Source organism: Loxodonta africana, chromosome 5 (assembly GCF_030014295.1).
Source record: "Loxodonta africana isolate mLoxAfr1 chromosome 5, mLoxAfr1.hap2, whole genome shotgun sequence".
NCBI lineage: Eukaryota > Metazoa > Chordata > Mammalia > Proboscidea > Elephantidae > Loxodonta > Loxodonta africana.
In genome coordinates, this window is record NC_087346.1 from 160,722,453 (window position 1) to 160,750,108 (window position 27,656).

General features: G+C 45.9%; 1 protein-coding gene across 5 annotated transcripts in view; it reads left to right on the forward strand.

The window, feature by feature from the left end:
* Window positions 1-27,656, forward strand: part of AFAP1 (actin filament associated protein 1) — a 201,577-nt gene that overhangs the window by 52,490 nt on the left and 121,431 nt on the right. For all 5 annotated transcript variants that reach the window (XM_064286205.1, XM_064286201.1, XM_064286204.1 and 2 more), the window contains exons 2-3: window positions 8,062-8,190; window positions 12,529-12,626. In XM_064286205.1, the coding sequence (XP_064142275.1) occupies window positions 8,062-8,190; window positions 12,529-12,626 (227 nt within the window). The remainder of the gene's footprint in view (window positions 1-8,061; window positions 8,191-12,528; window positions 12,627-27,656) is intronic.

Consider the following 27,656-nt stretch of genomic DNA (forward strand, 5'->3'; position numbering starts at 1 on the left):
CACAGCCCCATCCCCATGGGCATGAGTGTCTGTCCTGGGCCATCTGCGCAGCTTCCATGTCCAGCTGAGCAGCTGGTGGCTCCGCACGGGGGCCGGGGGGTGATCAATTACCCCATGCCCAGGGGCCTCCGGGGTTTCTAAGTGGTTCTCCTCTCTTCAGAGATGGTGCCAGCGCCTCTTCTGTGCCTTCTACGTCTTTAGATTGTGGCAAATATCTCCATCTCTAGGTTGTTGCTGTGTGCCATTAAGTCAATTCCAACTCATAGTGACCCCAGCCTAGAAAACTGCCCCGTAGGGTTTTCTAGGCCATAATATTTACGGAAGCAGATTGCCAAGTCTTTCTCCTGCGGAGCTGCTGAGTGGGCTTGAACCACTGACCTTTTGGTTAGCAGCTGAGTGATGCAGAAATCCTAAATAAAATATTAGGAAGCAGAAACCAACACTACGTTAAGACCACATAATGACCATACAATGACAGGAGTGCAAGGATGGCTTAACGTTAGACAATCTACTAATATAAGTCATCTTACAGGTCTAAAAAGGAGGTCCTATAATTCTCTCCAAATGAAAATGGCTTTGACAAAATTCAATACTCTCCCGATTAATAATTTTTAAAAAGTAAAAAAAAAAAAAAAGATACTTCCTTAACATGGGCAGAAGCAAAGAGGACATATTTGGGAAACTGAATTGCTCTAGAAAACCTGAAGTGTGAAGTACAAGGTGGGGAGTGGAAAGAGATGGGTCTGGAAAATATGAAGGGGCTAGTTCAGTTAAAAGGAGCCCTGGTGGTGCAATGGTTAAGCACTCAGCTGTTAACCAAAGGGTTGGTAGTTCATATCCACTCAGTGGCTCTGTAGGAGAAAGGCCTGATTGTGTGCTCCCATGAAGATTGTCGTTTGTTGTTAGGTGCCACTGAGTCGGTTCCAACTCATTGCAACCCCACGTACGACAGAACGAAACACCGCCGGGTCCTGCACCGTTCTCACAATCGTCGCTATGTTTGAGTCCGTTATTGTAGCCGCTATGTCAGTCCATCTCATTGAGAGTCTTCCTCGTGTTTGCTGACCCTCCACCTCACCAAGCATGATGTCCTTCTCCAGGGATTGGTCCCTCCTGATAACATGTCCAAAGTGTGTAAGACAAAGTCTCACCATCTTGCCTTCTAAGGAGCCTTCTGGCTGTACTTCCTCTAAGACAGATTGGTTTGTTCTTCTGGCAGTCCATGCTATATTCAATATTTTTTGCTAACGGCATAATTCAAATGCTTCAATTCTTCTTCCATCTTCCTTATTCATTGTCCAGCTTTCACGTGCATATGAGGCAATTGAAAATATCATGGTTTGGATAAGATTACAGCAGAGAAAACCCCATGGGGCAGTTCTACTCTGTCTCATGGGGTGCCTGTGAGTTGAAATCACTCAACGGCACCTAAGAACAACAAATTTAGTTAAAGGCAAAGATGACTAAGGTGTGCCTGACCCAACCTGTGGTCCTTTCATTAACCTCGTAAACGTGACAAGTTTGACAATGAAAAAGGAAGATTGAAGGAGAATTGATGCCTTTGAACTATGGTGTTGGCAAAGAATATTGAATGTAGCATGGACTGCCAGAAGAACAAAGAAATCTGTCTTGGAAGAAGTACAGCCAGAACGCTCTTCAGAAGTGAGAACGTGGAGACTCTGGCTCACTTACTTTAGACACGTCTCCAGGAAAGTCCAGTCGCTGGAGAAGGGCGTCATGCTCTACAAAGTAAAGTGTCAGTGAAAAAGAGATCCTCCATGAGACAGATTGACACAGTGGCCACAACTTTGAACTCAAGCATGCTTACGATCATGAAGATGGCACAGGACCAGGCAGCGCTTCGTTCTGTTATACATAAGGTCGCAACGGGCTCAAGCATAACAACAATTGTGGGATGGTGCAGGACTGGGCAGTGTTTCCTTCTGTTGTGCGTAGGGTCACTATGAGTTGGAACGGACTCGATGGCACCTAATAACAACAACACACATACGGTTGCCATGAGTAGGAGCCAGCTGGATGGCAGCTAACAGAAACGAGGTTTTAGTTAAGGTTTCGTGATAAGGTCAGGAGCTGCCACTGAGGAGAAGAATGTTGGGCACAAGGAGAATTTCTAAAAAGCAGGTTGTCTTGGAAATGGTCTTGGCCCAGCCGTGGTTCAGAAACTTTCTCAACTGGGGCCTCAAATCTCCAGCAGTAGTTCTCAGTGAGAGGGCCAATATCAGGGTTTATGAAACCAGACCTCCAGTGGCCTGCCTTCGTTTGCCAAGGGTCTAACCATTTTCCCAAACTCTGGCTGGAGTCATCCTAAGGAGCCCATGTGCCAAGACATTTCGATCACTGCTTGGAAATTCATGGAACACACTGGATGCATGAGTTACTGTGCTAGGCAGAGTGGGGGGCAGGAAGTCCATAATTCAATCTTTTTCTCAAGGAGTGCATAGTTTTATTTTTATGTAGTCCATCCATCTTTTCTTGTCCACATCTGGATTTTGAGTCATAGTTCGAAACCTTCTCCCACGCCTGGTTATAAAGGAATTCACCTTCTGTTTTTTTTTGGACTCAAATTTTTAAATCTAGAGTCTCAAATATCTTTGGAGTTTCTTCTAGCCTGTAATGTAAGTTAAATATGCAATTATACCCTTTTTTCCATTGCTACCAGTTGTCTTTACCCTTGTTATTAACAAGTCCATCTTTTCCACATTGTTTTGAGACACTGTCTTTATCATGTGCTATATTTCTGTACATATTTGCGTGTATTTCTGGACTTTCTATTCTGTTCCATCAAATTCTCATATTCACTAACAAATACTGGCACTTTCGTGGTCATTTGTAGACGTATACAAGGCTGACTCAGTAATCGCTAATTCGGTGTTCACGGGGACTGCATAGAACTTAATAACAGGAACTGACTATTTTACTGCTTTTGTAAATGGGATCTTTTCTCTCATTGTATCGCATGTGTATTATCTGATATAAAATTAACATGCAAAAAGGAGTAGCTTTCATATATCCTGCTACTTTACTACATTTTTTTGATCTGTGTTTTACTATGGATTGTCTGGTGTTTTCTGGGTATTCCTTCATCTCACAGTCAATAGAGATAGTTTAATTTTTTCCTTTCCGTTCTTAAATTTCTGATCGTTTTCTCTTTTCTAAATGCATTGGTTAGTACTTCCAATCCCAAAAACCCACTGCCATTGAGTCGATTCTGACTCATAACGACCCTATAGGACAGAGTAGAACTGTCCCATAGAGTTTCTAAGGAGCACCTGGACGATTCGAACTGCTGATCTCTTGGTTAGCAGCTGTAGCACTTAACCACTACGCCACCAGGGTTTCCATGTACTTCCAATACGATATTAAAAGTTATGGATTTTGAAAATGGGTCTCCATGCCTTGTCTCTGACTTAAGAGGGATGCCTTCGTGTTTCTAAGTAAGATGCTTGCTCTTTGAAGTTAGTGCATGCTTTGTGTCATGTTAAGGGAGTATCTGTTGATTCCAATCTTTTTGACTTTTTTCATCAGGAAAGGGTATTGAATTATGCCTTAGGCCTTTTTTGTCATATTCGGAGAGAATCATGTGATATTCTTTTTAGACCTGTTATGATGGTGAATTATATTACTGCTAAAATGGCAACTGTCTGATGTTAAACCATCCTTGAATTCCTGGAATAACTAATTGTATTAGTAGATTGTCTGATATTAAACCATCCTTGAATTCCTGGAATAACTAATCGTATTAGTAGATTGTCTGATATTAAGCCATCCTTGAATTCCGGGAATAACTAATTGTATTAGTAGATTGTCTGATATTAAACCATCCTTGAATTCCTGGAATAACTAATCGTATTAGTAGATTGTCTGATGTTAAGCCATCCTTGAATTCCTGGAATAACTAATTGTATTAGTAGATTGTCTGATATTAAGCCATCCTTGAATTCCTGGAATAACTAATTGTATTAGTAGATTGTCTGATATTAAACCATCCTTGCATTCCTGGAATAGTCCCATCTGGCCATTGTGTGGTCACAATGTGGTGTATTGGTTTCTGTTTGCTAATATATTTTTTAGGATTTTTGCATTGGTATTTACAACTAAGATTAGTCTTGGGTTTTGTTTTTTGTGCTATCCTTTACCAGGTTTCTGCATCATTTTTATCTGTACTTCAAAAAAAAGAAGAGATTTGGAAATTTTTTTTTATTTCCTCTTGAATAATCTATGAGTTTTCTTGGTCTTGAATATTTGGTAGAATTCATCTATGAAACCATCTGGGTCTGATACTTTTTTTTTTTTTGTGACAGTAATTCTTTGACAAGTTTCTCTGCTTCTTCTATGGGAGTTGGTCTGTGTAAGCTTTCTAAGCAAGAAGCGAGGATGGCGAGATTTTGTCTCACACACTTTGGACGTGTTATCAGGAGGGGCCAGTCCTTGGAGAAGGACATCATGCTTGGTAAAGCAGAGGGTCAGCAGAAAAGAGGAAGACCCTTAACAAGATGGGTTGACACCGTGGCTGCAACAATGGCCTCAAACATAACAATTGTGAGGATGGTGCAGGACTGGGCTGTGTTTCCTTCTGTTGTTCCCAGGGTTACTTTGAGTTGGAACCAACTCGATGGCACCTGATAACAACAGCAAGTTTTCTAAAAACAATTTGGCAAATTACACTTTTTCTATGAGAGTATTTATTTCATCTGGTTTTCACAGAGTTGTACAAAGTGTCTTTCTTGACTTTTCTTTTTTGTGGGGCCACTTAAGGATCTCATAACTTTAGAAGATAAGAATTATGTGAGTTGTCAGGGACTGGAGAAACCCCAAGAGTATGGCCCCCGGACACCTTCTTAACTCAGTACTGATGTCACTCCTGAGGTTCACCCTTCAGCCAAAGATCTGATAGGCTCATGAAACGAAATGAGACTAAATGGGCACACCAGCCCAGGGGCAAGGAAGAGAAGGCAGGAGGGGACAGGAAAGCTGCATGAAAGGAAATGGGGAACCCACTGTTGAGAAGGGGAGAGTGTTGACAACCAATAGGGTTGGCAACCAATGTCCGAAAACAATATGTGTATTAATTGTTTAACGAGAAACTAATTTGCTCTGTAAACTTTCACCTAAAGCATAATAAAAAAAAAAAAAGAAAGAATTATGTGACTTGGGCTCACTTACTGCATCCATGGGTACCAAACTTTAAAGTTGTAATAAGATGGAAGGAGTCCCTGGTGGTGCAGATGGTTAAGTTCTCGGCTATTACCCGAAGTGTTGGTGATTCAAACCTACCCACAGGCACCTCGGAAGGAAGGCCCGGTGTCCTGCTTCTGAAAACCAACCATTGAAAACCCCACAGAGCACAGTTCTACCCTGACACACACAGGGTTGCCAGGGGTTGGAGTAGCCTGGATGGCCACTGTCTGGGTGATACTTCCAGGTCCAAATGAGATAAAACACATGAAGGCATATTATAATACATAAAAAATATAAGAATATGGTTATTTTTCAGACTATACCTAGTTGCTATTCTGTATGCAAAACCCTCTGGCCGGTATTCAGTGCTGTACGAGTGGGTGCAGTGCACTAGACTGTGACCTTGGGTGCGTCTCTGAGCCTCAGTTTTCCATCAGTAAAATGGGAGAGCTAGACAGATAATCTACAGCTGTGCTTCCAATGCTAGGATTCTGCTTTTTGATATAATGGCCGAAATATGATGTAAAGCTCATTCTGAGTAATGACCTTGTTGTTTGTTGCTAGGTGCCGTTGAGTTGGTTCCGACTCACAGTGACCCTGCGTACAACAGAACGAAACACTGCCCAGTCCTGCGCCATCCTTAGGCTCGTTGTTGCAGCCACTGTGTCGGTCCATCTCGTCGTATTCTGAGCGCCTTCCAACCTGAGGGGCTCATCTTCTGGCACCATCTCAGACAATGTTCCGCTGCTATCCATAAGGTTTTCACTGGCCACTTTTTTCGGAAGTAGACTGCCAGGTCCTTCTTCCTAGTCTATCTTAGCCTGGAAGCTCAGCTGAAACCTGTCCACCGTGGGTGACCCTGCTGGTCTCTGAATACCGGTGGCTTAGCTTCCAGCATCGCAGCAACACGCAAGCCCCCACAGTACGACAAACTGACAGACGTGTAGTGGATACGAAATTAGGGGTTAGGGAAAAAAGCGATTTGGACATCACATACCTGGACTTAACATCCTCTTCCACCATGAACAAACTCCAGAGGGTCAGTGTTGTGACATAAACAATAATCAAAAAACAAAAAAACAGTTGCCGCTGAGTTGACTCAGACTCACGGCTTCCCCAAGTGTGTCAGAGTGAACTGTGCTCCGCAGAATTTTCAGTGGCTGATCTTTTGGAAGTAGATTGCCAGGCTTTTCTTCTGAGGAGCCTCTGGGTAGACTTGAACCTCCAACCTTCAGTCAGCAGCTGAGTGTATTAACACTTTGCGCTGCCCAGGGACTCTGGCACGAAGGATAGCAGCGTTAGAGTCTAGCTGACCCGGCTTCTGTTCCCGGCCTGCCTCTTATTATTGACTCCCTGAACCTAGCCAAGAGCTTAACCTGTCCTCCTCCCAGTCTCACCCTCTGTAAGATGGTGGGAAGAACGCCTCTCTTGAAGGGTTACTGTGAGGACTAGATGTGATGTGTACTGAAAACTTAGCGTGTTGCCCGACACATGGTAGGTACTTAATGGTATCATGCTGGTTCTGCGGTAGCATTCTTGCCTTCCATGTGGAAGACCCAGGTTCAATTCCCGGCCAGTGTATCTCATCTGCAGCTACCACCCGTCTGTCATGCTGGGTTGCTGTGATGCTAAACAGACTTCAGTGGAGCTTCCAGACTAAGACAGACTAGGAGGAAAGGCCTGGCGATCTCCTGAAAACCAGCCAATGAAAACACTAAATCACAATGGTCCAATCTGCAACCAAGCACGGGGGGAGCCCAGGACCAGGCAGCATTTGGTTCCGTTGAGCGTGGGGTCTCTATGAGTCGGGTGCCGGCTTGACGGCAACTACTAGCAGCAATGACCGTGGAGGTAATTTTGACCCCGTGGACTCCCTGGAAGGGTTTTCGAGTTACCCGGAGGCTTGTAGACTGCAATTAAACGTTCTGATGCGGCCGTGCTTTGCAGTTTTGTGGCTCTCGGAGGAAAAGGCTGCCATAGTCCTAGCAGCAGAGGGCAGGAGGGCTAGTCGGCTCCTGGGCCGTGTTCTGAGCCCTCTCCTGTCCAGCAACCTTGGTGTAACTGTGCAAGTATGCTCGCAGTCACCCTGGGGCGGGAGCCAGCCCTGCAGAGGCAGGGCGGTGGGTGTCGGGTTTCTGAAACCACGCTCTGGTGGTGATTTGAAAACTATTTGGTGTTTTAAACCCCCACATCCTTCTTGAAACTGAAATTGAATATCATGCAATTGACACCAAGTGGTGATGCCAGGCTCTGGGTCAGGGCCCGGCTGCGGCCGCCTGGCTTTGGGGCTGCTCGGAGCGGAAGGGAAGGAGCCGTGCTTTTGTCTGGATGCTGCGTGAATCTTCTGGCTGACCTGGGGTCAGCAAACTTGTTTTTCACGTTCTTCTCATTGTTAGCTACCATGGAGTCGCGCCCCTACTTATGGTGACCCTGTGCACAACAGAGCGCGATGCTACCCGGTCCTGCACCGTCCCCACGATCGGCCATGGATCAAACTGCTGTCATCTATAGGGTTTTTGTTAGCTGGTTTTTGGGAGTGGATTGCCAGGCCTTTCTTCCTAGTCTGTTTTAGTCTGGAAGCTCCACTGAGACCTGTTCAGCATCACAGCAACACAAACCTCCATGGACAGAGAGGTGGTGGCTGTGCTTGAGGTGCCTCGGCCAGGAATTAAACCTGGGTCTCCTGCACGGAAGGCGAGGATTCTACCACTGAGCCGCACTGCCCTTGTTTTCCTTGTTGCAAAACTCCATTCACTGCTCAAGCTGAAAATGAAACACTTTGAGTAAAACCGGACGTTCGTATTTTGACGTTTCCAGACCAGCAGGCCTGGTGATAACACCTGTTCTCTCCTTTGTTGCCAGCAATGGAAGAGTTACTAGTTGAACTCCGGCTCTTCCTGGAACTCCTGGACCATGAGTACTTGACGTCCACTGTCAGGGAGAAGAAGGCCGTGATCACCAACATCCTGCTGAGGGTCCAGTCCACCAAAGGTGAGTGCCATCCAAACCTGTGACCTAATCCCAACCTCTTTCTCTTTCCGCGCCATCTTTAGGTCTGCTTCTTGTAGGACGCGGGGATGTGTCTGCCCCTTTGTTAATTATTCGTCAGGAGTTCAATGGGGCCTGTGCTTCCGGCTGGGCATTAAGTCCCTCTCTAGGCAGAGAGAGAAAAAAGCCTCTAAGGAGAGAGTGGAAGGGTGGGGACTGGGGATGCCAGGGTGCCCAAGACCATCCCCTTATCCCGAGATTCACTGGAAGCACTGACTCACAGGACTGAGCTGTGCTCATGGCCAGGACTGATTAGAGTGCGCGGTGAGGGGTGGATCCTAGGGGAAAAGACAGGTGGAGCTGGAGGAACCCAGGTGAGCCTTCCGGCACGCCCTCCCTCCCCTGGGGGTCACCAGAGTCTACTCTCCTCCAGCTATGGAAATGCAGCCCCATGGATGGACTGCTTTTGCCCAGGGAAATCCACTGGAGATGCAGCATCCGGGGTTTGTACCGGAGGCTGGTGACGTGGGCAGCTCTGCCCGGCAGGTGCCAAAATTCAACTCCCAGGAGGAAAGGGGGTGTTCACCACAGTGTCGGCACGGTGAACCACTCTTACCAGTTAGGCTGGGGGGGATCGTCCAAAAATCCAGGTTCCCAACTCCAGCCCAGGGCTGACTGTGCTAACAGGCCCTTGTGGAGACAGCAGCCCCAGGCTTGCTGGGGAGCCCTCTCTGCCAGGCGGCTGCGTCAGAAACGCAGGCTGAGTCCTGATGCAGAGGGCAGCCAGGCACAACTAGGGTGCTGTGGGGAGAGTCCGGGCCAGTTGGTGCCAGATGGGAGTGTTGGAGTGTGTGATGTTCTCGGCTGGACGGCGCTGTGGGGGCTATTGTTGTTACTGGTGCCAGTGACTGGATTCCAACTCAGTGACCCTGTGTGACAGAACAGAACTGCCCCATTGGGTTTCCTAGGCTGTCATCTTTACAGGAGCGGGTCGCCAGGCCTTTCTCCCTTGGAGCTGCTGGGTGGGTTCGAACCTCCAACCTTTCTGTTAGTATCTGAGCACTACACTGTTAAGCCACCAGGGCTCTTTCTGTAGGGCATAACCAGATGGAAAAAAAACAAACCAAAACAAACCCTCGCCATCAAGTCAGTTCTAACTCATGGTGACCCGATGTGTGCCAGGGTAGGACTGTGCCCCACAGAGCTCTCATGGCTGTGATTTTTATGGAAGTAGATCGCCAGGCCGTTCTTCTGAGGCTCATCTGGGTGGATTTGAACAGCCAACCTTTTAGTTAGCAGCCAAGCTTGTTAAGCATTTGCACCACCTGGGGACTCCAGGCTACCCTGCAAGGCTCCTTATACTTGGTGGTCATGGTGTGAACCCCAAAGTCATCTGCCTCTTGCAAATGCGTGGCTGTGTATGAGTTACCGAACCCCCACGCCTCCGTCTCCTCATCCATGAAGAAGGGCAAAGGAAGACTGTCTGGCTTACGTGAATGTTGTCAGGACCGGAAGGAAATAATATCAAAAATTTTAAAGTCAAGCCTGAGACCCTGTAAGTGTCCTGTGAAGATGGACTGTGGGTTTTACGCTTCCTTTTAGCAGCAGAGGTAGCATTTCTTTTCAGCCTTCCAGCCGTGACAGACTCCTCGTCTGAACATCGCACGGGTCGGGTTTTTGTGTGTGTGTGGGGGCGGGGGGAGGGGAGACTTTAATTACAAAGTCCATTCCTTTAACACAAATGCAATCCTTTAGACTTGCTTCTGTGTCAGTTTTGGTATATTGTGTTTTCTAAGAATTTATTCGTTTTAACTGAATGTTCGTATATATTGGCACCAAAGAGAGCCCTGGTGGTGCAGTGGCTAAGCACTCGGCTGCTAACCAAAAGGTCCGCGGTTCAAACCCACCAGCCGCTCTTCAGGAGAAAGATGTGGCAGCCTGTTTTCATAAAGCTTACAGCCTCAGAAACCGTGGAGGGCAATTCTACTCGGTCCTACAGGGTTGCTAGGAGTTGGAATCAACTCCACGGCAGTGGGTTTGGGGTTGGTTTTGTCACCAAGGTTTTCTGAATGCCCCCCCCCATAATCGATTTCATTTCTTTACGACCTGCAATGATGTCCTCATCACCGTTCTTGATATAGAAAATATTTGCTCTTTATCTTTTTATTGTATTCTGGACATTTTGAATATTGTGGTGTAAGACTCCCAATTTTATTGGCCCTTAAGGAGCTGACTTTTGCCTTTTTTTCTCTTTGATCTATGTGTGTTTCTGTTCTACTTCATTAATGCTTGTCCTCATGTTTGTTATTTTTTCACGACCATTTTTTTTTATTGCTGTAAAACTAGATAACCCAGCACCTGCCAGGTGAACGTCTTTCACGTGAACAACTCAGTGACACCAGTTACAGCTACTATGTCGTGCCATCATCATCTATATCCTTTGCTAAAAATTTCTGTCGCTGTAAACAAACTCAGCGCTTCCCAAACAACGTTCCCACCTCCCCCTCCCTCCCGTCCCCGGTAACCACTAGCAAACTTCAGTCTCCACGCTTTTGCCTATTCTGGATATTTCTTCTGAGACCACACATTACCTACTCGCTTCCCTGCTGCGGTTTTTGAGCCCCCTGTGCCTTACCACGTGCTGCTTGCTTCCTGGATTCCTCCCTCTCTTCCTCCGCCATGCTTCCTGCCGGAAGCATCTTGCGAAGTTTTCCAGTTCATTGATTCTCTCTTCAGCTGTTTCGTTTTCCTGTACTCCCAGCCACCGATTTCTTAGTTTTGCTGGTTGGATTTTAGAGGTAGAGTTTCCATTCATTCTTTTCCTCTTTTGTTACTGTTTTCAGTTCTCTGCCAACATTCTTGTCTCCTTGCAGCTTATGGTGGTCAGGTACGGGGTCTTCTGTCTCTGTTCCTGTCTTCTACCATAGCACTTAAGGAGTTCTGCTGGAGCAATGGTTAAGCACTTGGCTGCTAACCAAAAGGTGGTTGTTTGAACCCACCCAGTGGCTCTGAGGGAGAAAAGGCCTGGCAATCTGCTCCTGTAAAGATTCCAGCCCAGGAAAGCCTGTGGGGCAGTTCTACTCTGTCAGTGGGATCTATATGAGTTGGATTCAACTCAACAGCATCCAACAACCACATATATTTGCTTCTTTCATATAAGTGAGGTCAAACAGTATTTGTTCTTTTACAACTGCCTGGTTTTGCTCAGCCTGATGTTTTGACAGGTCATCCATGTTGAATTGAGTCTCCTGGCTTTCTGAGAGGCAGTGAGGCCCCACAGCCAGTGCTGCCCCTGTAGCTGCTGATGTTTACCTTAGCCCTTAACTTTTTTTTAGTCTTAGAACTGTCACCTGCAAAATGGAGAGTGGCCTTACCTACCTTAGGACTGCTGTGAGGGGTGGAGAAAACCTTACCTACCTTAGGACTGCTGTGGGGGGTGGAGAAAACCTTACCTACCTCTTTACACCTCAGGACTGTTGTGAGGGGTGGAGAAAACCTTACCTACCTCAGGACTGCTGTAAGGGGTGGAGAAAACCTTACCTACCTCAGGACTGCTGTAAGGGGTGGAGAAAACCTTACCTACCTCAGGACTGCTATGAGGGGTGGAGAAAACTTTACCTACCTCAGGACTGCTGTGAGGGGTGGAGAAAACCTTACCTACCTCAGGACTGCTGTGAGGGCTAGAGAAAACGTTACCTACCTCAGGACTGCTGTGAGGGGTGGAGAAAACCTTACCTACCTCAGGACTGCTGTAGGGGGTGGAGAAAACCTTACCTACCTCAGAACTCCTGTGAGGGGTAGAGAAAATCTTACCTACCTCAGGACTGCTGTGAGGGGTGGAGAAAACCTTACCTACCTCAGGACTGCTGTGAGGGGTAGAGAAAACCTTCCCTACCTCAGGACTGCTGTGAGGGGTGGAGAAAACCTTCCCTACCTCAGGACTGCTGTGAGGGGTGGAGAAAACCTTCCCTACCTCAGGACTGCTGTGAGGGCTAGAGAAAACCTTACCTACCTCAGGACTGCTGTGAGGGGTGGAGAAAACCTTACCTACCTCAGGACTCCTGTGAGGGATGGAGAAAACCTTACCTGCCTTAGGACTGCTGTGAGGGGTGGAGAAAACCTTACCTACCTCAGGACTGCTGTGAGGGGTAGAGAAAACCTTACCTGCCTCAGGACCGTTATGAGGGGTGGGAAAAACCTTACCTACCTCAGGACTCCTGTGAAGGGTGGAGAAAATCACAGTTGGCAAAGTGTCAGGACAGATCTCAGACCGGGGACATGCTCATGGCGCCCCATCCTCCCCCTCCTCAACCCAGGCTGTGGTTTGCTTCACCCTTACAGGTTTTGAAGGGAAAGAGCATGCTCAGAAGCAAGAGACCACGACCAGCCTGCCGGCCCCTCCACAGCTGCCTCTGCCTGAGATCCCTCAGCCCTGGCTGGTGAGTCCCCCGACCGTGCTCGCATTCTGGGGGAGTGGAGGCCACAGATTTTTTGGGTACCCAGGAACTTCTAGGAGCCCTGGTGGTGCAGTGTTTAAGAGCTCAGCTGCTAACCAGAAGGTCGGTAGTTCGAATCCACCAGCCACTCCTTGGAAACCCTGTGGGGCAGGTCTAGTCTGTCCTATAATCACTATGAGTCAGAATGGGCTGAATGGCAATGGGTCTGATTTTTTTTTTTTTTAATGGAGTTCCTAGGTGGCACAAATACTTAAGCACTCAGCTACTAGTTGAAAGATCGGGAGTTCGAGTCCACCCAGAGGGGCCTCGGAAGAAAGGCCTAGCGATTTACTTCTGAAAAATCACCCAGTGAACACCCAGTGCAGCTTAGTTCTGCTGTGATGCGCACGGGATTGCCAGGAGTCCGATTCAACTCCACGGCACCTGGTACCAGCTGCATCCAAGACAAACCTAGTAGATCACCAGGCCTTTCTTCCAAGACACCGCTGGGTGGACCCGAATCACCAGCTTTTCTTTTAGCAGCCAAACATGTGAACCATTTGCTAGGTGTTATTTTGTTTATTTTTTGTTTTTTAGTTTTATTATATGCTTTTTTTAGGTGAAAGTTCACAGACCAAATTAGTTTCTCATTCAAAAATGTGTACACAGAGTGTTTTGTGACATTGGTTGCAATCCTTCAGTGTGGCAGCACTCTCCCCCTTTCTACCCCGGGTTCCTCGTGTCCATTCTCTCAGGTTCCCAGTCCCTTCCTGCCTTCTTGTGTTTACAGGTGTTGCCAGTTTGGTCTCCTATACTTGATGGAACGAAGAAGCATGTTCCTCACGTGCGTTATTGTTTGTTTTGTGTTGTTGTTAGGTGCCAGTCGGTTCCAACTCATAGTGACCCTATGTACAACAGAACAAAACACTGCCCAGTCCTGCACCATCCTCACAATCGTTGCTACGCTTGAGCCCATCGTTGCAGCCCCTGTGTCAAGCCACTCATTGATGGTCTTCCTCTTTTTCGCTGACCCTCTACTTTACCAAGCACGATATCCTTCTACAGGGACTGATCCCTCTTGATAACACGTCCAAAGTATGTGAGACGTAGTCTCGCCATCCTCGCTTCAGGATGTATTTTGGAGCGTTCTGGCTGCACTTCTTCCAAGACAGATTTGTTTGTTCTTCTAGCAGTCCGTGGTATATTCAATATTATTCTCCAGCACCTTCATTCAAAGGCCTCAGTTCTTCTTCAGTCTTCGTTATTCATTGTCCAGCTTTCGCGTGCTTGCAAGGTGCTCGAAGACACCATGGCTTGACTCAGGGCCACCCTAGTCCTCACAGTGACATCGTTGCTTTTTAACACTTTAAAGAGGTCTTTTGCAGCAGATTTACCTAATGGGATGTGTTGTGTGATTTCTTGACTGCTGCTTCCAAGGGTGTTGATTATGGATCCAAGTAAAATGAAACCCTTGACAACTTCAATCTTTTCTCCATTTTTCATGATTTTGCTTATTGGTCCAGTTGTGAGGTTTTTTGTTTTCTTTATGTTGAGCGCTTCAAGTTCTTTTCATTTTCAGCAAGCAAGGTTGTGTCATCTGCATAATGCAGGTTGTTAATGGTCTTTCTCCAATCCTGATGCCCGGTTCCTCTTCATATAGTCCAGTTTCTGGGATTATTTGCTCAGCATACGAATTGAAAGGGTACAGCCCTGACACACGCCTTTCTGATTTTAAACCATGCAGTATTCCCTTGTTCTGTTTGAATGACTGCCTCTTGGTCTGTGTACAATTTCCAATTCCCGTTCTTTGCAATGTTATCCATAATTTGTTAGGATCCACACAGTCTAATGCCTTTGCATAGTCAATAAAACTCAGGTAATCCTCTTTGTGGCATTCTCTGCTTTCAGCCAGGATCCATCTGACATCAGCAATGATGTCCTTGGTTCCACATCCTCTTCTAAATCCACCGTGAATTTCTGGCAGTTCCCTGTCGATATCCTGCTGTAGGCGTTTTTGAATGATCTTCAGCAAAATTTTGCTTGTGTGTGATATTAATGATGTTGTTCGATAGTTTCCGCATTTGGTTGGATCACCTTTCTTGGGAATAGGCATAAATATGGATCTCGTCCGGTCTGTTGGCCGGGGAGCTGTCTTCCAAATTTCTTGGCATTGATGAGGGAGCACTTCCAGTGCTGCATCCGTTTGTTGAAACATCTCAGTCGGTATTCCGTCAGTTCCTGGAGCCTTGTTTTTCGCTGGTGCCTTCGGTGCTGCTTGGACTTCTTCCTTCAGTACCATCAGTTGTTGATCATATGCTACTTCCTGAAATAATCGAAAGTTGATCAGTTCTTTTTGGTACAGTGACTGTGTGTTCCTCACATCTTCTTTTGATGCTTCCTGCGTCATTCAATCTTTTGTCCATAGAATCCTTCAAAATTGCAGCTCAAGGCTTGAATTTGTTTTTCGGTTCTTTCCACTTCAGAAATGCCAAGAGCCTTCTTCCTTTTAGGTTTTCGAACTCCAGGGCTTTGCACATTTCATTATAATACTTTGCTTTTTCTTGAACTGCCCTTTGAAATATTCTGTTCAGCTCTTTTACGTCATCATTTTTTCCTTTCACTTTAGCTTCTCTATGTTCAAGAGCAAGTCTCAGGGTCTCTCCTGACATCTGTTTTGGTCTTTTCTTTCTTTCCTGTGTTTTTAATGACCTCTTGCTTTCTTCATGTATGATGTCCTTGATGCCCTTCCACAACTGCTCTGGTCTTTGGTCATTAGTATTCAAATCTATTCCTGAAATGGTCTCTAAATTCAGGTGGGATATGCTCAAGGTTGTACGTTAGCTCTTGTGGACTTGTTTTAATTTCCTTCAGCTTCAGCATGAACAATTGGTGATCTATTCCACAGTCAGTCCCTGGCCTTGTTCTGGCTGATAATATTGAGCTTCTCCGTTGTCTCTTTCCACAGATGAGGTCGATTTGATTCCTGTGTATTCTATCCAACGAAGTGCATAGTCGCTGTTTGTGTCTTGAAAAAAGTATTTGCAGTGAAAAATCGTTGGTCTTGCAAAATTGTATTATGTGATCTCTGGCGTCATTTCTGTCACCAAGACCATATTTTCCGACTACTGATCCTTCTTTTTTTCCATCTTTTCATTCCAATCATCAGTAATTATCAATACTTCTTGATTTATATTTGATCAATTTCAGGCTGCCGAAGTTGGGGAAAATCTTCAGTTTTTTATCTTTGGCATTAGTTGTTGGTATATAAATTGGAATAATATTTGTATTAACTGTTCTCCCTTGTAGGTGTAAGCATATTACCACTGACAGAGTTGTATACTTCAGGATAGAACTTCAACTATTCTTTTTGATGATGAACATGACATCGTTCTTCTTCTGTCATTCCTGGCATAGTAGTACCATATGACTGTTGATTCAAAATGGCCAACACCAGTCCGTTTCAGCTCACTAACACCTAGGATATCGATCTTAAAGCATTCTATTTCATATTTGACTACTTCCAATTTTCCTAGATTCATACTTCGTACATTCCAGGTTCTGATTATTTATGGATTTTTGCAGCTGTTTCTTCTCATTTTGAGTCGTGCCACATCAGCAAATGAAGGTCCCGAAAGCTTGACTCCATCCACGTCATTAAGGTCGACTCTACTTTGAGGAGGCAGCTCTTCCCCGGTCATCTTTTGAGTGCCTTCCAACCTGGGGGGCTCATCTTCCAGCACTGTATCAGACAGTGTTCCGCTGCTATTCATAAGGTTTTCACTGGCCAGTTTTTTTAGAAGTAGACTGCCAGGCCCTTGTTCCTGGTCTGTCTTATTCTGGAAGCTCAGCTGAAACCTGTCCACCATGGTGACCCCAGTGGTGTTTGAAATACTGGTGGCATGGCTTCCAGCATCACAGCAGCAGACAAGCCACCACGCTACAATAAACTGACAGACGAGCGGTGGATTACATTTTTATTTTCACTATAATTCTATTTCATATATAATGTATAAAATATATGAAATTATATAATATATAAATATATATTATTTTTCATTTTATATGCTTAATCTTTAGACATTTGAAAGCATGTTGAATTATGATTTTATATACTTTTTTCTTTTTAATAGCATATATTATGTACTTTTCCTTCTTTTTGAACTTCTTTTTAATTATTGTTTTTCTTTTTTTACCTCATCCCATATGTTGTAGACACCTCTATGACTGGATTCACTATTTTTTTTTTCATTGTCTTATTTGCTATTTTTAGATTTAATGCAAAACTACAGTCCAGAAGTCTGCAACTCAACAGTGTTAGTCCTACTACTGATCCCCCGACTCCTCCCTTTGTGACTGTCTTGTTACCTGACATTTAGCATTTATGACAACAGCAAAAAATCTACTAAGTGGCTGTTTTGTGCATTAACAATGTACATCTGGCAGTACCTTACACTGAAGTGGGAGGAGAGAATTAAGCTGGCTGCGATGGTTAAAGTTGTGTGGCAACTTGGCTGGGCCATGATTCTCAGTGGTTTGGCAGTTATGTAATGATGTGGTCATCCTCTATTTTGTGATCTGATGTGGTCATCCATTTTTGCACAATGATTTTGTGGACTTTGGAATTTAATCCTGTTGATAAGTGAGGAGTGGATAAAAAAAACAAAAACCAAACCTAGTGCCGTCGAGTCGATTCCGACTCAAGTGGCCCTATAGGACAGAGTAGAACTGCCCCATAGAGTTTCCAAGGAGCTCCCGGTGGATTCAAATTGCTGACCCTTTGGTTAGCAGCCATAGCATTTAACCACTATGCCACCAGGGTTTCCGAGGAGTGGATGTGCGTGGTTTATCAGGAGTTTGGTAATCTCCTGGTTTACTTTTATTTTTCTATCTAAGCTCGTCTTAGGAGCCTTGGTGGTACAGTGATTAAGTACTCAGCTGCTCAGTGAAAGTTTGGTTGTTCAAACCCACTAGCGGCTCCATGGGCGAAAGGGGAGGCAGTCTGCTTCGTAAAAATTATCCTAGGAAACCCTATGGGGCAGTTCCACTTTGTCCTGCAGGGTCGCTGTGTGTCAGAATTGATTCCATGACAATGGGTTTTAAGCTGGTTTTGAACCTGTGGCTGTTCTTTGATATGTCTCAGCATCTTGTGTCTCGTGTTTTGTTGTCACGGTTCACGTCAGGAAGGATAGTTAGAGACTTCAGGTGAAGCAGCCAGAAGAGCAGCAATGGTTGTACGGATCTAACTGCCTCTCTTCACCTAGAGCTACGTGAAGTGCCGTCTCACCTGGTCTGGGTGCACCTGCATATCCTGGTGAGGCCAGCCAGGTGGAGTAGAATTCAGTCTGAGTGCCATTTCAGACAGTCCTCACCTAGATGTTTCCCCCCAAATGCAATTTATTACTCATTTGTTCGTGCGTTCATTCATTTGTTCATCATTTGTCCACTTGTTCATTCATTCATTCCATCATTCTTTCATTGGCTCATTCATCCATCCACTCATTTGATCTTCTTTTATTCAATTCTTTGTTCCTTCATTTCTCCATTGGTTCACTTATTCATTCATTTGTTCATTGGTTCATTCACTCATCCATTTGTTCATTCATTCTCTTTCTTCCTCTCTCCCTGGGCTTATATTCCACCCCTGCTCTGGGCTGCAAAATCACTGTGGCAAGCTGCCCTGGTTTAAGGCACTTGAGAAGTCCTCTTAGCTGATGTAATCGGAACGGGTGGTTGCTTAATCAAAAATGTTGGTGAAAGTAAGGAATTTTAAAAAAGCTACGTGCTGTAAATACTTGAAGTCCATGATCTTTGAACAGCAGCTTGGTCACTGGGGAATCTTTCCCCACTTGTCCCCCATCCATAGGCATCAACAGCATCTTGCCCCAGCTTCCAAGACCTGCTGCCCTCGGTAGAAAGGACTGCACCTGCGAGGTGGGCCCTGGGTGGCGTTCCGTGAGTAGGGGCCGCTCCTTGAATCCTCTTGTTTTTCTGCACCATTGGTACCATGACACACCGTTCCTAGCTCCTTAGTTGTTGTTTCCTGACAGAGATCGTAAACCTCACAGGACCCTTGGTGAGCCAGTCTGACCTTTATGCTGTCCTGTTCGTGCAAGCCGACTTGCCCATGCCTCAGTGGATAACTTTTTTTTTCCAGCTTGTCTTTTTGAACCTTTCTAAAGCCACTCCGAGAGCCAACAGGTCTTTTTACACAAATTTCTCATGGCTTTATGTAACAGTCAATCAAATTAATTAAAATAAACGAGCCTAGTAATAACTGTAAGAATTTAAAGAATAAATGTGACTTGGGGACACAGCTCAGCTGGTGGCCTCTTGCAGTCTCTCTTGAGAGGAGCCTGTTAACCGCGGGCTCGCATTTCCAGGGTGTGAGTCAGCGTATTTTACAGAGGGCGTGAAGAACATCCGCTAGTCAGTGAGCCAGTCGGTGGAGACTGGCTGAGATAGCTTTACCGTATTTTTCTGATAGTTTTCAGCTAATACATTATAAACCAAGTCAATCAGTAAATCCAGTTTTGCCTTTTGGTTAACTGGCTTTCGTCCCACAGCGAGGTGAGGTAGGTGTACAGGTGGAAGTCCCTGGGTGGTGTAAACGGGTCATGCATTTGGCTGCTAACTGAAAGGTTGGAGGTTCTGCTCCACCCAGAGGTGCTTGGAACAAAGGCCTGGCACTCTACTTCTGAAAAAGTAGCCATCGAAAACCGTACGGAGCGCAGTTCTAGTCTGACACACACGGGGTCATCACGAGTGGAAGCCAGCTCCATAGCAACTGGCTTTTTTTCCTGTGTTGCTGGAGAGTAGGATCTGGGTGGGTGACTGACTCGACGGCGCTGGATTTGGGTGTTTAATTTGCAGATGAGGCCGGGAGGCTCGCGGGGTTAAGTTTCGCAGGCCTAGCTGGAGGTGGTTCTGGTGCGCTGTTGACGATGCCCCAGCGAGGTGTGACTTCTCTTCATGTGGACCACTGTTGGGCTTTTTTTAAATCTCTTTTATGGCATGCCATCAACTTGAACACTGTTTTTATTAGTTTTCCACATTATAGCCTCTTTACAGGAATGGTCTCTTTGTGCCCCTTTTAAAGGTTCTTAGCAGTGCTCGATGCAGTGATTAAGTCCTCTGGACATTCCCTTAACTAAACCAAATTTTAAGTTTTATATGATGGGTTTGCTTCTTATATGTCTTTGTGCGTGTAAAAATACTGATCACCGCTCAAGGTCCAGTAGCTGATCACTGCTCAAGGTCCAGTAGCATGCCAAAAAGTCCCTTTTGTAACATCAGTGATGTTTTATAAACGAAGGCAGCGTGTGAATACTGCTGGTTTACCCTCAGAGTCAACGTTCCGAGCACCCGGAAGTGTCCCTGGGCAGCGGCCCCCGCCCCCCCACTCCTTCCCTGTGGCTGCTCTGGCTTTTGAAGTGCTGAGGGTGTAGGCGTGGGTGTCATGTGGAAATTGAGCACTCCCTGGATCTCTGAAGTCACGACTGTGGTATGCAGACCCAGCCCTGGCTTTTCCAGGGGAGACGAGAGAATAGGGCAGGATATCCACAAGCCTAATAAAATGTTTCTGGGAATCGCGGTGCTTTCCACAAGGTTTCTGTTTTTATTTTGTACCTATCAAACTGATTGACCTTCTTCCGCAGCAAGTGCTGAGCGAGCGTGGGGAAAGGCCAGCCTGTCCCTTGGAAATGGGTTCCATCTGTGTTGACATTGGCTGCTGTGGCCGCTGCTCAAACCCAGCGCAGGCGTTTCACTCGTGGGGGCTCATCCAGGCAAGCCCCGTTTGTGTTTCGTTTCTTCCCTTTTCCCCTCCTGTTTCAGAACAACACTGACTCTCATATCAGTGGTAGCTCAGATATTTATGTGAGTGGGAAGAAGAGCCAAGTAGACGCCTTTTGGGGCATAGCACATTGTATATGATCCCCAGTGAAGACATTTCCTAAAAATATTTTTATTCACTAACTCAACAGCTTGGGGTTACATGGTACGAGAGGGGTAAATTGCCAGTTGCCACCTTTTATCTCTCAGGAGATGAAAGGGAAGGGAAGCAAGTAGAGAGCTGGGGACTTCATACCACCAAGAAAGCAGCACCAGGAGCAGAGCGCGTCCTTTAGATTCGGGGTCCCTGGGCAGAGAAGCTCTTTGTCTCGGGAAGATTTTGAGAAGGCTGACAGAGAGAGAAAGCCCTCCCCTGGAGCTGACACCCTGAATTTGGATTTTTAGTCTACTTTACTGTGAGGAAATAAATTTCTCCCTTTTAAAGCCACTCACTTGTAGTATTTGTGCTATAGCAGCACTAGATGACCAAGACAAGGGTCAATTTGGAAATAACAGGATACACTTTGTCAATCAGGACAGCTTTCAACCAGGACAGCTCCAGCTCCTTCTCAGCCGTGCCTACAGGGAGGCCACACTTCTAGGCTGGGTGAGCCTCCTCTCGGCCGGGCGAGCCTCCCCTCGGCCGGGCGAGCCTCCTCTTGGCCTCTGCCCTGTTCAGCCAAGTGTTACCGTTCTTTAGATCCACTGACTAGCACCCAGTGGCACCAACTCTACCAGCAAGCCTCCTGCCTGAAAGTACTCAGCTCTCTTGCTACGTGGGCCAGGAAGCCCACTGCCACCATCCCGTGCTGGTCTCCTCCTTCTCACCACTTGTGCTGCTGCTGCCATTTCCTGCCATCTTGCACCGTCTCCAGTGTCTCAGTTCTCTGTCTCCTGGGTCTAGAGGCTTCTTAGCTTTGGGACCCTGGGTCCAAGGATGCACTCTGCTTCAGGCTCTTCTTCTTGATGGTAGTGAGGTCCTCCTCAACCTCTGTGGGATTGGTTCTTTTATAAGCCTGCTCCTCCCATTAAGACCATGAATTAACCAATCCCTTTGATAGGCCACAGTCACCTAATTTGCATAGCAATCGACCAGTCCCTATAAGAGTTTTATGCACCTTATTTGTCTAGTAAACTGTCCAATCCCTTTGCAAGATTGCGGCCTAGCAAATCATCTTGGCAGAACTACAAGCCCAAGGCTGTTGTTGTTAGGTGCCGTCAAGTCAGGTCTGACTCATAGCGACCATGTGCTCCACAGAACAAAACACTGCCCGGTCCTGCACCATCCTCACAATTGTTGCCATGTTTGAGCCCATTGTTGCAGCCACTGTGTCAATCCACCTCGGTGAGGGTCTTCCTCTTTTCCGCTGACCCTGTACTCTGCCAAGCATGACGTCCTTCTCCAGGGACTGATCCCTCCTGACAACATGTCCAAAGTATGTAAGACCCAGTCTCGCCATCCTTGCTTCCAAAATGCATTCTGGTTGTACTTCTTCTAAGACAGATTTATTCACTCTTTTGGCAGTCCATGGTATATTCACTATTCTTTGCCAACACCGCAATTCAAAGACGTCAGTTTTTCTTCAGTCTTCCTAATTCATTGTCCAGCTTTCACATGCATATGAGTTGATTGAAAATACCATGGCGTGGCTCAGGGGCACCTTAGTCCTCAAGGTGACATGTTTGCTTTTTAACATTTCAAAGAGATTTCTTGCAGCTGATTTGCCCAATGCAATGCATCTTTTGATTTCTTGACTTCTGCTTCCATGGCTGTTGATTGTGGATCCAAGTAAAATGAAATCCTTGACAACCTCAATCTTTTCTCCATTTATCCTGATGTTGCTTATTGGTCCAGGTGTGAGGATATTTGTTTTCTTTATGTTGAGGTGTAATCCATACTGAAGGCTGTGGTCTTTGGACTTCATCAGTAAGTGCTTCAAGTCCTCTTCACTTTTAGCAAGCAGGGTTGTGTCATCTGCATAGCACAGGTTGTTAATGAGTCTTCCTCCAATCCTGATGCCCAGTTCTTCTTCATATAGTCCAGCTTCTCGGATTATTTGCTCAGCATACAGATTGATTAGGTATGGTGAAAGAATACAACCCTGGTGCACACCTTTCCTGACTTTAAACCATGGAGAACCTGGTTCTGTTCGAATGACTGCCTCTTGATCCATGTACAGATTCCTCACGGGCACAAGTAAGCATTCTGGAATTCCCATTCTTTGCAATGTTATCCATAATTTGTTATGATCCACACAAATGCCTTAGTATAGTCAATAAAGCCCAGGTAAACAACTTTCTGTTATTCTCTGCTTTCAGCCAGGATCCATCTGACATCAGCAATGATATCCCTGGTTCCATGTCCTCTTCTAAATCTGTCTTGAATTTCTGGCAGTTTCCTGTTGATATACTGCTGCAACTGCTTTTGAATGATCTTCAGTAAAATTTTGCTCGCATGTGATATTAATGATATTGCTGGATAATTTCTGCATTCACCTTTCTTGAGAATAGACATAAATATGGATCTCTTCCAGTTGGTTGGCCAGGTGGCTGTCTTCCAAATTTCTTGGCATAGATGAGTGAGCACTTCCAGTGCTGCATCCGTTTGTTGAAACATCTCAGTTGTTTTCCGTCAATTCCTGGAGTCTTGTTTTTCCACAATGCCTCCAGTGCGCCTGGGACTTCTTCCTTCAGTACCATCGGTTGCTGATCATATGGTACCTCCTGAAATGGTTGAATGTGGAATAATTCTTTTTGGTATAGTGACTCTGTGTATTCCTTTCATCTTCTTTTGATGCTTTCTGCGTCATTTAATATTTTCACTTTAGAATCCTTCAGTCTTGCGACTCGAGGCTTCAATTTTTTCTTCAGTTCTTTCAACTTGAGAAATGCTGAGTGTGTTCTTCCCTTTTGGTTTCCTACCTCCCGGTCTTTGTGCATGTCATCATAATACTTTACTTTGTCTTCTTGAGCCACCCTTTGAAATCTTCTGTTCAACTCTTTTACTTCATCACTTTTTCCTTTTGCTTTAGCTAATCAGTGTTCAAGAGCAAGCTTCAGAGTCTCTTCTGACATCTATTTAGGTCTTTTCTTTCTCTCTTGTCTTTTTAACGACCTCTTACTTTCTTCATCTATGATGTCCTTGATGTCATTCCGCAACTCATCTGGTCTTCAGTCATTAGTGTTCAATGTGTCAAATCTGTTCTTGAGATGGTCTCTAAAGTCAGAGGTTGTACTTTGGCTCTCGTGGACTTGTTCTAATTTTCTTCAGTTTCACCTTGAACTTGCATATGAGTAATTAATGGTCTGATCCACAGTTGGCCCCTGGCCTTGTTCTGACTGATGATTTTGAGCTTTTCCATCATCTTTTTTCCATAAATGTAGTCTATTTTATTCCTGCGTGTCCCATATGGCGAGGTCCACGTGTATAGTTGTTGCTAGGTGTTGTCAAGTCGGTTCCAACTCAGCAACTCTACGTACAACAGAATGAAACCCTGCCTGATCCTGCACCATCCACAAAATTGTTGTTATGCTTGAGCCCATTGTTGCAGCCACCGTGTCAGTCCATCTCATTGAGGCTCTTCCTTGTTTTGCTGACTGTCTACTTTACCAAACATGATGTCCTTCTCTAGGGACTGATCCCTCCTGATAACATGTCCAAAGTATGTGAGATGTAATCTCGCCATCCTTGCCTCTAACAAGCATTCTGGGTGTGCTTCTTCCAAGACAGATTTGTTCACTCATTTGGCAGTCTGTGGTATGTTCAGTCTTCTTCACCAACACCACAATTCAAAGGCAGCTGTTCTCCGGTCTTCCTTACTCATCGTTGAGCTCATGCATATGTTTGAGGCAACTGGAAATACCATGGCTTGGACCCAAGGCTAGAAAGGTCATAAATGAAGAGAAGCCCATGGCTGTGCCTTTCTTCTGAGACACTTCCGGTTGGAGTTGAACCTCCACGCTTTCGTTTAGTAGCTGTACACTGAAGCATTTGCACCACCCAGGAGTTTAGTTAGCGGGATAGAGGAGGGCTGTTTAATTCCTTAACATTTCAGGGGTGTATGTAAGTTGGATGCCTCTTCATGCCAGGAGATCACACAGGATGTTTGGGACCAGCCCTCGCTACCTTGCCTTGTGATTGCATCTGATCCTTTCTAAAGTGCTTTCATAGAAACATTGTTTGACGGACAGGGAAACTGGAGCTCTTTGAAATGATGTGACAGAATTAAGCATCTTATGACCTGTAGAGTTGAGACTGAAACCAAGATTTAAAACAAGGGAACTATGCATTTCCCTGTGTAATCAGATGGGATCCTTTCAGCGGGTATGGGGCTCTTGTTTCCTCTTTTTCCCTGCCTTTAAGGAATCTCACACGTAATTACTGGGGCACCCTTAGCTCAAATTTACCATGCAGCTGCGCTGCAGACACCTGTCCTCTCTGCAGCCCACATGGTGGGGGTTGCCTTTCATCCTGGATCACTACCTAGAGTCAGAGAAGGAAGGGAAGACGACAGGGCCTCGGGGGCTTTTATTCTTTGTTGTATACAAATGAAACCAGAAAGAAACAAGAAGGTATGCCTGACTGTTTTCCCAGTGCTGGTTCAAGTCTGTGTGGAAGGCAAGTCCAACGGTGATCTGGGTAGAATGGGATGTGTTTTTGATAAAAACTTTTATTTTTCCAGAAGAGCTCTTGTGCTTAGCTGCTGCCTTCCAGTCGGCCCCGGCTCCTGGCGATCCCATGCACGACGGAACGAAAGCCACCTGATCTGTGCCATCCCCGTGGTAGATCGTGGATTGGACTTTTGCCATCCACAGGGATCCTCCATCTTTCTGTCTCAGCATCTCTGCGTCTCTGGTGATGATCTGTTTCAAAAACTCAGTCAGTGACAATGCTGGGGCTCAGAGCGGTCTGATCCACGCCGATCATGGGGATGGTGCAGGACCAGGCAGTGTTTCATCCCGTTAAGCATGGGGTTGCCCTGTGTCGGAGGACAGCTCAACAGCAGCTATCAACAAGAACAACTCAGGTTGCAGATTGTAATGCTATTTTCCATTTAGTGAAGGAGCCCCCTGGCACAGTGGTTAAGTGCTTGGCTTCTAACCAAGAGGTTGGTGGTTCAAACCCACCCAGCAGCTCCACAGGAGCAAGGCTTGGCGACCTGCTCCCGTAAAGAGTTTTACAGCCTAGGAAACCCCATGGAGCAGCTCTACTCCATCACATGGGGTCTTTATGATTTGGAATCGACTCAACGACACCCAACAACAACAACCAGTAATGAAGGATAAAAGGCCCTTTCTCCCTGCAGTTTTGAACAAAGTTGGCACTGTTGCCTATTGACCTGCAGACTTGTAAGAATACTAGGAGTGGAATCTTGGAGCTCAAATGGGCAGTAGAGGGTTTCCAAGGAGTGGCTGGTGGATTCGAACTGCTGACCTTTTGGTTGGCAGCTGAGTTCTTAACTACTGCACCACCAGGTTAAGAGGTGAGGGCACTGGGACCTCAGTGAGGAGCAGGCTGCACAGACCCAGGAATGCTGATGGGCTGGGACGTCACTCGAGCTGCGTGTCCGCGTTCTCCTCAGGCTTCCTGTCTGTCCCTGGGCCTTCACGATCCCTTTGGGATGCCGGCCTTCCCTGCGTCATGCCTATTTTTTTATTCCTATTAATTACACGAGCAGGGAATTCCTACCTGTCATAAAGGATCAGAAAGAAGGTTTTCCTCTGAAAGCAGTGGTCCTAGTAGCAGCTGGGCCCCCCTCTCAATTTCTCTCCTGTTTTTCTCAAACAAATTGTGAAATACGCGCCAAAGTGTCTGAGCCCCTGTGGAGGGATTTCCAGGATAAATGACCTCAGGGGTGCAGTGCCGATGCCTTCTGGAGGGAAAGGGCCTTCTCGTGCCCCCTAGGAGTATTATTGTTTGAGGGGGAGATAGTTTAATTTTTTCTTGATTTTAAAAATGGTAAATGCTAGGGCCACCATAAAAAAAAAAAAAAAATACCACAAGTGGGTGCCTTTAAAAACAGAAATGTGTTCTCTCATAGTTCCTCAGGGTAAAAGTCCAGATCAGGGTCTCAGCTGTGTGGATTCCTGCTGTGGCTTCTCTCCTAGTTTCTGGTGACTTTGGGTGACCCTTGGCATTGCTTTGCTTGTAGACGATCCTTGCATGGTGCCTGTCTTCCCTCGATGGGTGTCCCTGTGTCTGTTCCGCTATCTTTATAAGATACCACTCAGAAAGTATTAGGTTTAGGACCCACCTTACTCTGGGATGACCTTGTTAACATAAAAGAAACCCCCCATTTCCAAACTGGGTCACATATACAAGCACCAGACCAAAACCAAACCAAACCCATTGCTGTCAAGTTGATTCCAATTTATAGCGACCCTATAGGGCAGAGTAGAACTGCCCCATAGGGTTTACAAGGAGTGGCTGGAGGATTTGGACTGCCAACCTTTTGGTTAGCAGCTGTAGTTCTTAACCACTGTGTCACCAGGGCTTCTCATACAGGTACAGGAGTCCCACATTTCTTTTTCTTTTTTGGGGGGAGGTGTACAATTCAATCCATAACAATGGTGTAGAAAATCTATGCAATACAGAGATGTATAAAAAAGAGGAAAAAACTCAGAGGCAGCCAATCATTTGTTAACATGTTGGTGAATGGCGTTCTGCCTTTCCACGTATGTAAACAGAGACCTCTTTAAAGTGTTGAAAAGCAAAGATGTCACCTTGAAGACTAAGGTGCGCCTGACCCAGGCCATGGTATTTTCAGTTGTCTCATATGCATTCAAAAGCTGGATAATGAATAAGGAAGACCAAAGAAGAATTGACGCCTTTGAATTGTGGTGTTGGCGAAGAATATTGGAAATACCACGGACTGCCAAAAGAATGAACAAACCTGTCTTGGAAGAAGTACAGCAGGAATGTTCCTTAGAAGTAAGGATGGCGAGACTGCATCTCACGTACTGCTTTAGTTATCTAGAGCTGCTGTAACAGAAAGACCACAAGCTGATGGCTTCAACGGTCAGAGGTTTATTCCCACACAGCCCAAGGGGCTAGAAGTCCCCACTCAGGGCGCCAGCTCCAGCGGAGGGCTTTCTCTCCCTGTCGGCTCTGGAGGAAAGTTCTGTGACCAACCTTCCCCTGGTCTAGGAGCTTCTCAGTGCAGGAACCCCAGGTCCAAAAGACACGCTCTGCTTCTGGCACTA